General features: G+C 37.6%; 1 protein-coding gene across 1 annotated transcript; it reads left to right on the top strand.

Annotated features, from left to right (window-relative positions):
• The first annotated feature begins 254 nt into the window (after positions 1-254).
• Positions 255-4,263, top strand: LOC132286011 (receptor-like protein kinase). The gene is made up of 3 exons (XM_059788265.1): positions 255-466; positions 551-3,534; positions 3,615-4,263. Exons 2-3 carry the CDS (start codon positions 564-566, stop codon positions 3,962-3,964), a joined length of 3,321 nt encoding a protein of 1,106 aa, XP_059644248.1. The 5' UTR covers positions 255-466; positions 551-563; the 3' UTR covers positions 3,965-4,263.
• The last annotated feature ends 8,521 nt before the right edge of the window (positions 4,264-12,784 follow it).

Genomic DNA, 12,784 nt, shown 5'->3' with positions numbered 1-12,784 from the left:
CGTGACTTTTAAAATATATTAACTTAACAAATTTAAATTATTAAATGATGCAGAAAATATTTGTAAAAAATAATAATAATAAAAAATAGAGAAAATATCAGTTAATTCGGTTTTGTAAAGCACTCTAGGGTTTAACAACACTCGTGCACATGCATGGAGACAAGTGCCATGGAAGAAATGCTAAACCAGGTGTAAACTGGCTACTTGGACCTCATGTCAAACCGCGTTGAAATGTGGTTTAATTCATAAACAGATGAATACAATCTGTACCGGTAATCTGGTACTATTATAAATATGCACCGTCTTTCGATTCTCTCTCCATAACTCCTTCCCCCAGGCCCATCTCTCTCTCTCTCTCTCCAGATTGTTACCCTCTTTCCGTCTCCATTTCATCTTTTCCTACTCAGTGAGCTTCAAGGGTTAAGAGCATTCAAAGAACTACGTTTTCTTCTAATTTCCATATTTGGTAAGTCTCATTAGCTCTCTCTGAACCTTTTCCTTGCAATAAATTTCCATTTTCTTGCACTGCTCTTCATTTCTCTCTCTTCAGGTTGAAGATAAATATGAATACTGCTTTGAATTGCTTCTCAACTTTGTTCTGTTTCTCTGTATTATTATCACTCTATGCTGTGTCTGGTTTGAGCTCTGATGGGACAACTCTGATGTCACTTGTGAGGCACTGGACATTTATACCTCCTTCCATCAAATCAAGCTGGAATGCTTCTGATTCCACTCCTTGTTCATGGGTTGGAGTCCAATGTGACCAAACCCACCTTGTGGTTGCACTAAACCTATCTAATTTCCAAATTTCAGGTCAATTAGGACCTGAAGTCTCTCATTTGAGCCACTTGAAGTCGATTGAACTTATCCTCAATGATTTCTCTGGTGGGATTCCACCAAATTTGGGAAATTGTACTTGTCTTGAATTCTTGGATTTGTCCCTCAACAGCTTCACTGGCCCAATACCAGAAACCCTAGGAAATTTGCAAAATCTAAGATACATAAGCTTGTATAATAATCTGCTTTCGGGTTCAATACCCGAATCATTGTTTCAAATTCCACATTTGGAGACCGTTTACTTGAGCACAAACAAACTTAATGGTTCTATTCCATCAAGTGTTGGTAACATGAGTGAGGTAGTGGCTTTGTGGTTGAATGGCAATCAGTTATCAGGGGCCATTCCTTCCTCTATAGGAAATTGTATTACTCTGGAAGAGCTTTATTTGACTGACAACCAATTAGTTGGACCTCTGCCCAATAGTTTGAATAATCTTGAGAATCTTGTGTATTTAGATGTCAGTAATAACACTCTAGAGGGTAGAATTCCTTTGGGTTCGGGTAGTTGTAAGCGAATCGATACTTTGGTTCTGTCTTTCAACCGTTTTACCGGAGGTATTCCACCAGGGTTGGGCAATTGTAGCAGCTTAGCACTACTTTCTGCTGTGAGTTGTGGTTTATCTGGTCCTATCCCGTCTTCTTTCGGCCTGCTTACTAAGCTTACGACTCTTTACCTCTCTGAGAACCGTTTGTCCGGGAGAATACCACCTGAGCTTGGGAAGTGCAAATCCTTAAGCGATTTGCAGATGTACGAAAACCAACTTGAAGGGGAAATCCCTAGTGAATTAGGGATGCTAAGCAAGTTGAGCGACCTTTTTTTGTTTTCGAATCATTTGACAGGTGAGATTCCGATTGGCATTTGGAAGATCCAAAACCTCGAGAATATCCTTGTGTATGATAATAATCTTTCCGGGGAACTGCCTCCCGAGATCACTGAGCTAAAGCAACTGAGAAACATTTCTTTGTTCAACAACCGGTTTTCTGGAGTCATACCTCGAAGTTTGGGAATTAATTGTAGTCTAACACAGGTGGACTTCACTAACAACATGTTCACTGGTGAAATCCCGCCAAATCTATGCTTCAATAAGCAATTGAGGAAGCTCATCTTGGGTCAAAATTTTCTTGAAGGTAGCATACCTTCTGATGTAGGAAGTTGTTTTAAACTCACAAGGCTGATCCTTAAACAGAATAACCTCACGGGGGTTCTTCCGGAATTTGCAGCCAATCCAGATCTTTTATTCATGGACCTCAGCAACAATAGCCTCACTGGAGCCATTCCCTCAAGTTTGAGAAACCTTACCAATATTACCTCAATTAACTTGGCAATGAATAAGTTTTCAGGGCTTCTACCCCAGGAGCTGGGAAATCACTTGGATCTTCAGGCTTTAGACCTTTCTCACAATGATTTGGAAGGTTCGTTGCCATCTCAATTGGCAAGTTGTAAAAGATTATTGCAACTTGATGTGAGTCATAATTTGTTGAATGGTTCAATTCCGTCAAGTTTGGGAAGCTTGACAGAATTGTTCATTCTGCGTTTAAGTGAGAATCGTTTTACTGGGGGTATTCCACCTTTCTTGTTTGAGTTTAAAGTCCTTTCAAATCTACAACTAGGTGGAAATTTATTAGGTGGGAGTGTCCCTCCATCGATTGGAGCTGCTAAGAACCTGAAAGCACTGGATCTCAGTAATAATGGGTTGACAGGTAATGTTCCCTCAGAACTGGGAAAGTTGGTTATGTTAGAAGAGTTAAATATATCCAACAACAATCTGAATGGAAGTTTAGCAGTTCTTGGTGGACTCCATTCATTGATTCAGGTCAATGTTTCACATAATGTCTTCACTGGTCCAATACCAGAAGAACTGATGAAGTTGCTGAATTCATCTCCCTCTTCATTTGAGGGTAATCCTGGTCTCTGTCTCAATTGTCTTCCAAAAGGTGGTTTGACTTGCACTCAGAATAGCAATTTCAGACGTTGTGATCTTCAATCAAGCAACCATGACGGCCTCAATAAATTAGCTGTTTCAATGATAGCTCTTGGATCATCGTTAACTGTTGTTGTGCTCCTCGGACTGGGTTGTATGTTCTGTTGTCGTAGAAGATCAAAACATGACATTGAGATCTCTGCTGAAGAGGGTCCAACTTCACTTCTAAACGAAATAATGGAAGCCACTGAAAACCTGAATGAGAGGTACATTATCGGAAGAGGAGCTCATGGAGTTGTTTACAAGGCTTCATTGGGTCCAGAAAGAGTGTACGCGGTAAAGAAACTCGTATTTGCAGGGATTAGAGGAGGAATAGCAAGTATGAACAGAGAAATTGAGACAGTTGGGAAGGTCAGGCACCGGAATCTTATCAGATTGGAAGATTTCTGGTTGAGAAAGGACTATGGTTTGATCTTGTATAAGTACATGCAAAACGGAAGCCTTCACGATGTTCTCCATGACATGAATCCACCACAAACTTTGGAGTGGAATGTCCGGTATAAGATAGCACTTGGAACTGCTGAAGGATTAGCATATCTCCATTACGACTGTTGTCCTGCTATAGTGCACCGAGATATCAAACCAATGAACATCCTTTTGGATTCTGAGATGGATCCTCATATCTCTGATTTCGGCATTGCAAAGCTTCTAGATCAGTCTTCCTCTTCAGCACCCTCCAGCACAGTTCCTGGTACAGTTGGGTATATTGCGCCAGGTAATACATGTATATAGTCTACTTGCACAAATATATTGATTTAAATACTTTGAATATTGATTGTAGTATGGTTTTGACAGAGAACGCATTTACAACTACGCAGAGCAGGGAATCAGATGTGTACAGTTTTGGAGTTGTTTTGTTGGAATTGATAACCGGAAAGAAGGCCTTGGATCCTTCATTTAAGGAGGAAGTAGACATTGTGGGGTGGGTTCAGTCTGTTTGGAGCGAAAGCGAAGAAATTGAGATGATTGCTGATCCAAGCCTTGTGGAGGAATTTATAGATTCGAGTGTCATGGAACAAGTTATTGATCTGCTTTTGGTGGCTTTAAGGTGTACAGAAAAGGAGGGAAGCAAAAGACCGTCAATGAGAGAGGTAGTCAAACACCTACTAGATGCAAATGCTCCTGTAGTAATCAAATGTATCTGACTTTTACAACTTTCAGTATCTCCCAATGCTAATCCCCTCATGAAATATGTAGTGAAGGAAGCAAGAAATTATTACGGTGGTATGGGAGTACATGGTCCCAGCCAATAACAAACTGTCATGCAAGTAAATGTGTCGGCTTTATTTAAATTTTTTTTGTTCAGGTGACAATTTGTTATTGGTCAGAACCATGTAATAATTTCTTGAAGCAGGTAGCTAGTAGTGTAAATGCCCCATAATCTAGTTGTTTTATTCCTCGATTGTAGTCTCTTCAGTTATAGTATATTTTCTTTTTGGTTTTATTCCATTTTAAGAAGTTGTGCATTCATAGCCGTGTAGCTTCACTAGTGTGAAGAACGAGACAAACTCTAATCTCTCTCTAACACACACACAAAGTAACAGGAGTCTTGTCAGTTGCTTAACCACTGAAATTAAGGGAAAAATTATCATTTATCAATGTGTGCGCTTACTAGCATATTTTTAACTCAATTATGTCTTTGCTTGGGATGGTATATGTAGTTTTTTGGTTTGTTCAGATGAGTTTGAGATCAGTTGTTAATTTGCTATATAATTCTGTATGTATATCACCTATAGAAGTGGATGATATATAGCTTTTTGAGAGTATATATAGGCTATAGCTGAAGCGTTAATCTAAAATCTTCCACCTAGAGGGCTTTCTCTTCTTAGTTGCTCAACTGGAGTAGTTTATTGGACTGATTAAGCATGGAATTGTGATATTAACAATTCCCCTATTCTGCCTTTCAATAGAGGCCGTATTTCAGCTTTCATCTCTTAACAATACCCTTTTTTATTTTAAAAAAAAATATCTTAAAAAATATCTTCCTTGGAGGCTATTGTTGTCATTTCCACACTTCTTTTACTATAGTTTCCAAGATGGTTATTTATTTATTTATTTATTATTATTATTATTATTTATTTATTATTATTTTTATTTTTATCTCTCTCTCTCTCTCTCTCTCTCTGAATTTTGCACTAACATTATTTTTCCTTTATTCCTCTTAATGGTGAGTCTGTACTCTACAGAGTAATTCTTAAAAGGCCTTATTCTAGTGAGATATATATATATATATATATATATATATATATATATATATGTTTTCTTATACCTTCTCTAATGGCTCGATGTCCTATTTATGGCTGTCGATTAGAATCAATTTGGTTCAGCCGATGTCGATGGTTGAGATCTCCCTTATCATCAGTAACGGGATCTGTTGAGTTGATGAAGTTGGTTGCGATATTGGAGTTTACCTTATCCCCTTAGTCGATTGAATGACAATAACCCTAGGGTTACTTTTTTCCCCATCAGTTGCCCCCTATTTCTTGGTTCGGAACGGACAAGGAAATATATTTTTTATTTTTTATTTTTATTTCGGGTTACTATTCCCGAGGTGAACAATACCTCCAGGTACTATTCCTGATGTGAAGTTTTTTTTTCACCCCGAGTTACTATTCCCGAGGTGAACAGTACCCCCAGGTACTGTTCCCGAGGGGACATTTTTTTTTTTTTTTTACCTCGGGTACTGTTCTCGAGGTGAGTACTGTTCCCGAGTTGAGACCGGGTACTCCTGGTATTGTTCCCGATGTGGGATTTTTTTTTTTTTTTTTTTCACCCCGAGTTATTATTCTCGAGGTGAACAATATCCCGAGTACTATTCCCGAGTTGCGATTTTTTTTTTTTTAATCATGCCTTGATCTTGGATGACCAGACCTTTGTAGGTTAGGCCCTGGTCCTGGTATCTGATGACCATACTTTTGTTGGTTAGGCCCTGGTCTTGGTTTCTGATGACTAGACTTGGGGTGATCAGGCACTGGTCTTGGATGACAGAGCCTTTGTAGACTTTGGGCAATCAATCCTTAGTCTTAGTTGATTAGGCTTTGGTTCCGGATGACCAAGCCTTGATTTATGATAACCAGGGGTTGTACCTTTATGATCTAACTTTTGGTGTTGGAATCATTTTATTTTTATTTTTTAGAGTTGTATTTAGATCTATTTTACCATTGATGTCTCGACTCTTTAATAAGGGAAGTAATTGTTCTTACTCCTTTGGTAAAGGGTTCGTAATATGTTCAAACTTCACTTAACTTGCCCCATTGATAAGGGAAATAATGATTTCGAGCTTCACTCAGCCTGCCCTTTTAATAAAAAGTTAATTTTTACGAGCTTCACTCAGATTGCCCCTTTAATAAGGTTTTGCCTAAGCTTTATAAGTTTGCCCTTTAATAAGGGAATATGCATATATATATTTTTAATTAATTCAGTGAACTTGCCCTTTAATAAGAGAGTTAAAATTTTTCACTTTTGTGGGCTTATCCTTTATGCTTGCCCTGCTTTGTGGCTATGGTGGTAGTGACCCATCAGATTTGAAGTGCACGTGACCAAGCTTGGTTCCTGGTAGAAGAGACCATAATTGGTGCTCGATGGTTAAAAACCTCATGGGACCATCTTGGACACGGTGAACTCATTGATTGTAGAAACTTCACTAGATTTAGAGTTCTTCCCAGTGTGTAGAGACTTACTAGGCTATGGTTTTGGAGGATCGGGCATTGGTCTTAGACGACTAGTGCCCCTGAGGGGTCGCTGGGGGAGAGAGATTAGAAACACGACTAGCTCGATGTACCGAGGTTGGTATGTCAGTTTTCTAAACCTTGTCATCATATGTAGATCGACGATTGATATCGTGTGATTCACTATTCTGCCCCCAGTATAATGGTGGGATCTTGGGTGATGACCCATTCTATAAACGTTTATACAGCGAACGGGATGCCTAGTGCTGTAACAATTTGCAGTTGTCTAAGATGTTAGATTGTGTTATAAATGATTACTGAAAATTAACCTGCAATGGATTATCGATCCAAAATTCTGCATAATTTGAAGTCGATGGGCATTTCCTGCAAGGGAAGAGAGGTGACGACCAACGTCTGGTAGGTGGAGGCTTGGTGTCCAACGCTTGGTAGATAGGGGCGTGGTGCCCAACGTCTGATAGATGATGGTCTGGTGACCATTAGTTGAGTACCTCATTGGGTCCAATGATTGCCTTTGACTTTGGAACCTACTTAGGAATACAGACCTCATTGGACATGGGATCTTGAAGGACATTAGACCTCTTTGGAGGTGAAGGTCTTGATACGTTCTTGGGTGTAGAAGGCCACCCCGATTGCACAAACAGGAGGAGTAATAGGACTCCGTTGCTAGAGACATCCTCAGTGGTAGAGACTTTACTAGTAGGTAGAGACCCCTTTGTTGGTAGTGATCTCTTTGGTGGGTGGAGACCCATTCGTTTATGTAGGAGAGGAAGGACCGGGCCTTAGTCTTCAACCATCAGGCCTTGGTAGTTGGCTTCTGCCAGATAGGAGACAAGGTTTGGTCTTGGGTAACCAGACCTCAGTAGTGAGGGGACCGAGCACCGCTTGATGGAAGATACCACATTGGACTGCCTGGGTTGACGTGCCAAATTTTGACTATTGTCATCGTACACTGGTTGACATCACGCACCCCACTATTTTGCCCCCCAACATGATGGATGGGGAATCATGATGTAGAGTCCCATCCTTATATAAGAACGAGGAAACCCGTTGTTAACGGATGACTTTGGGATGGTTTCCATGTTCGGCAACCTTCATCTTGCCATTCGAGCCAAGTCGTGTCAGAATTATTATTTCTTCAGGGAACTAATCGTTCCCACAGACGGCGCTAACTGTTGATGCGAAAATCCTCGCAACCCTGAATGACGACGTTTACCTGCAAAACAAAGGGACGTCACCTCGAATGGCAACGGTGGGGTGCCAGCCGAAGACCCTCCGACGATAAAGTTAGTACTTGTAATCGTGTCACAGAATAATTACGTATTCAATGTTTAGGGGTTTTTTTCTCATACCTTCTTTAATGGCTCGATGTCCTATTTATGGCTATCGATTGGAATCAATTTGGTTCAACTGATGTCAATGGTCCCTTATCATCAGTAATGAGATCTGTTGAGTTGGTGAAGTTGGTTGCGATATTAGGGTTTACCTTATCCCCTTAGTTAGTTGAATGATAATATATTTATATCCTTAAGTTGGAGAAAAATATCAGCTGGTCATCCCTAGGAAGGGAGAAACTATTAATGGGCTAACCTGGGCTATAGCCCAGGTCCAATTTAAAAAAAAAAAATTAGTACTATTGTTCATATAAGTCCAGTGTATATGTAATCAATTTATAGTACTACTCTTCCTCTTCCTATTAGCCTAACTGTTCATGTGTTTATCTGGGCTATATGTTGTTACTGTCATTCTTTTTCGAACTGTTCCTGTGTTTATCTTTGATTTTTCCCCCCTTAAGCAAGAGCATAAATTATATTAATTAGAAACCACAATTCAAAAAGTTTATAACTACTAGAAAGTGAGGAAATATCCAACTTTTCATTCAAATTACGATATAAACTCATATTCCCTAAAACATGGACAGTCTTATTTCAAAATCTAAGCACCTTTATTAATTTATGGTTGAATGGATCTTCAAGATTCAATTGGATAATTTTTTATTTTATTTTTACTCAGAAAACAAATTCCAATGGGTACTTTGATGGTGGATAACAGCCATATTTTTATACCTGATTTTAAGTTAAGATCTAAACTTGGTAAATTAGGTTTCTAGGTCCTTTTGGATCGGATCTTCAGTAATAAATGAAGAATTTCATGATCTAATTACTTGGATATGAAAGTAAGACCATATTGAACACAGTATATTCTGTTGGGATTTATATGCTCCGGCATAGCAAATTCCTGTTTGGATTAAGTGACATATGTTCCTGACGTTTCTGAAATATTTATATTTTATACAATTGGTGAATTCAATATATTATATTTCGATTCATTATAGAATTTATAGTGTCCATTTGATTACAAGAGATATTTATATATATGTATGTGATGGCAATCAATGCATGATATATAAATAGTAATCATAAATTGTTCATAGTCAGTAATTATGGATGGACTCATAATTAATTAAGACTTGAACTGGATCCGCATTAGGTTGAGATATATTGCGAAAGCCGTCGTATGTAATTGCTCTCTATCACTGTCATGGCATTTGACTCTTAAGCATGAGAAAAATATAAACTCTTTTATTAATTAATAATTACTTTGATTTGTTCGGCGGATTCTTCGGGATCCTTAGACCGACACTTTGGGTAGTTATATAATTAATAGTTAGAGGGTTATATTTTCAATATTTGCATCATTGCTACTTGTATTTATTTTGTATTGATTATGGTTGATCACAAAATAAATTCGAAGGCCTTCGTGTATTTTTAGACAAAATGATTTATTATATATTTATTTATTTAAAGTATTATTTTTGTCAAACAAATGTTTTATTGTGATCGAGTTAGAAATAATCAAAGGTACCAAAATAAATATATTAATTAAGTAGTCGGATTGATGGCTTTATTTATCCGATAACTAATTATGCATAGAGGGGTTAAAGTGTAATATTGACTTAGAGGTTATTTATTATTTAATTGGAGTTCAATTAATTTCTTTTAGTGGAGTAGAAATTAATTTATGAATTAATTGAATTGGGTCCATGGACCGGGCCAATTATTAATTCATTGTAGCCAATAAAATAATAGGCCCAATGGATTCTCACTCATAGCCCAACTTGATATTGGAATCATATTGGATTTGAGACATGTAAATTAGAGATTGAGAAGGATTTGTTGTTTCCTTTTCTTTACCTTTATGTTGCCTATAAATATACATGGTCTATGTATATTTTGGGGATGATTTTTAGAAGAAGGAAAAAGGAATTTATTTTCTCTCTCTAGAAAATTAGGGTTTATGTTCTCATCTAATGGAGGCTCCCACAAGCCTAGTTTTCCAAGGTAATTCATGGAGGCTTATGAGTGATTCCTAAAGGTAAGACAATTACTAAGAAGATGGGGATCTAAGGAGAAGGTATCTTACTAAGGGATCTACAATAAGTGAGAACATTCACTTTACAGCAAAGATTTAAAGGTTTACTCAGACCTTTGATGTAAGTATTCAATTCATTAATTGAATGATACATCATATTTTTATTTTTGCATAAAACTTGTTTCTATGTGATGAATCAAGATCTATGAATCAAAATCCTTCGAAAAGTTTTTAAAACTTGCACGTTTCCCAACAGTGGTATCAGAGTATGGTTTGATTCATTACTAGATATCATGTTTTTATCAAAATTCATCATTCATGGATCCAATTTTGATTTGCATATATATTTATTTATTAATGTATGTTGATGTATGAATTAATATATTGATATATAATGATGTATGTATAATTGTGAATGGATGATGATGTGTGTTTGGGCCATGAATGAAACTTATAGGATAATTGAATGTAATTTTATCTTTGGATGAATGTAATTAAGGCTTTGATTTAGCCGTTTGAAAGTTCAATGATGTAATTTAATTTTTCTCATTGTATTTCAAATTGTAAATTTATTTAAAGTCATGTAATATTCATCAAAGGGTGCTATGAAGTTTCAAGAAGTCCAAGAGGGTTAAATTAGGCTTCAGGAATTTTCTGGGATTTTTTAGAAATTTTTCAGAATTTTTCTGGAATTTTTTATTTAATTTCTGAAAAATTTTCGGCGATTTTCCGGTGACCAGAGAGTTGTCGGCGGCAAGGTATTGGCCGAAGATTAAGAGGGATTGATAGGAAATAATCCCATGTGACGTGGCTAATGAAGACTCAAGGCGCAGCCAACCAAAGAGCGCGTGAAAATCACGCGCTCGAATAACTCAGCCATCAGGCGCGTGCAGAACACGCACTGAACTTAACTGACGCGCCATCAGGCACGTGCCAGCGGGTGAAACGCGCTGGCCACTTGCTGACGCGCGTGTAAGCGCGTGCAGGCGCGTATCACGCGCCTGCTTACCTCCCCAGCGCGTGTAAACGCGTGGGGACTCTATAGACATTCTCCTAGCGCGTGCCAGCGCGTAGGAAGGTGCTGCTCACTCTTTGGGCGCGTTTTAAGTGCTGTTTTCCCTCCGCAGGCGCGTACCAGCTCTCTACAGGTGTTCACAAGTCATTGATTGGCCCTTGCGCAATACTTAGAGCAGTTAAATATGAAAAGCTAAATCCATTGGCCATTTAATTTGCTTTATCTGTCATTTATTATTGTATGTGATGCATGAAATAATTAATTGCTAATTATTATTATTCATGCATTGGATCCATGATATTTAATTAAATGACTTGATTTATATTAATTAAATTATGAAAATTAATTAGATTTGATTACTAATTAATTTGAGGGCACTTATTGGGAAACGAAAAATTATTTTTGTAAATTATTTTTGAAGTGTGTCTCAAATTAAATATTAGTGAATCATTTAAGTCCAAATATTTTTTAAATTTAATTGGATTAAAATCGAGACGTTTTGCATGCATTATATCATGTAAATAAATAAAATGAAAACCCTAATTATTAATGATTAAAAATTGAGCGGGAGCGGGGATTTTTATACATTACCCCATGGTCTTCGTTATTAACACCATTGTAATTAGATCTTCAAAAATAAGGCCCCACGCATGATTTGAAAAGTCTTAATATTACAAGAATGGTTATCTCATGAAAATAATAATATTAAATGTTCATTGTAATTAGATCTTTAAAAATAAGGCCCTACGCATGATTTAAAGAGTCTAGATTATAATGACAAGATATTTAATATTTTATTTTTTTCATTAGAGCTTTAATAACGTTATACACTCAATCTAAAATCAATAGTGTTAGCTCCCCAACGGAGTGGTCTACACTAGGTGATTTTAGAAAGGCTAAACAAAATCGGGAATCATTTCATATGATAAACAAGGCATTGTCTTAAGAGATATGGAAATGATGGGATTTTGAGATACCCCTCTGATCCGAGACACGGGTTGATCAGGTCCACGCCCAAACCCGAGGGAATATCAAACAATTAATATTTTATAATGAACACGGAATACAAAATAAATTAAGAAATAAAATTAAAGCTGGAAGGAATTAAAAATAGAATCCGCAAAATATTATAATTATTAAAATCCATCAAACCCAAACTCCAAAACTCCATCAGTTTACAACTTGGGAATCCATCTCTAGTGGACCCCTATTAAACATCCAAACGGAAGATAGAACAACTGTAATAAACGTCCAGAAATAAAACTATAGAGAGAGCCTTACATCGTCGGAAGAGTGAATAGAGACCTCTGCTCAGCACGAACACGTCTAAGCCTGGAACTGTCGTGTACCTGAAAAATAGAAGTGGGTCAGGCCCACGCGCAAGTTCTATACTACTACAATCCAAACAGAGGCCCGATACGCATGTACATCCTAAACAATTCAACAATAGCTAATAGTCCGTAAATATATATATATAGTCACACTAAAGGACTCTCACTGGACTACAGGCCGGTCTCAACCTGAATAGAGGTAACATGCTAAAACGCACACGAAGTGGGCATATGTACCTATACCTAAACAGGGTACACCTCCAACCATCGTAGCCAGTTACACATCCCGATGCATATACGCTCCCTAGCCATCGGTCCTGAGGCTCAAGCTCATACCGAGGCACCATAACAGTACATATATAAAATCCATCCAAAATCCCTGGTATTGCCGCTCAACAAGTAGTTGCCATGACAATACAAATCCACAGGACTTAACTTTTAGTTAATCCCATCCTTATTCCAAGTAGGTGGGTAATGGTATTGTTTTAAAAACCAAACCCATCCTTAGTATGCCACCGTCCCATACCGGTGCCTATTTTCCAATCCTCTAGTAGTCAATAA

The sequence above is a fragment of the Cornus florida genome, unplaced genomic scaffold (assembly GCF_030987335.1).
Source record: "Cornus florida cultivar Cherokee Brave unplaced genomic scaffold, ASM3098733v1 CherokeeBrave_3.0.0_Hap2_Chr11, whole genome shotgun sequence".
NCBI lineage: Eukaryota > Viridiplantae > Streptophyta > Magnoliopsida > Cornales > Cornaceae > Cornus > Cornus florida.
Note: the sequence above shows the minus strand (reverse complement) of the source record. Positions and strands in the feature narration are given on the sequence as shown.

Coding starts and splice junctions, on each gene's coding strand:
- LOC132286011 (XM_059788265.1), top strand. CDS start 564: ATGAATACTGCTTTGAATTGCTTCTCAACTTTGTTCTGTTTCTCTGTA. Junction 3,535..3,614: donor AGTTGGGTATATTGCGCCAG/GTAATACATGTA, acceptor TGGTTTTGACAG/AGAACGCATTTACAACTACG.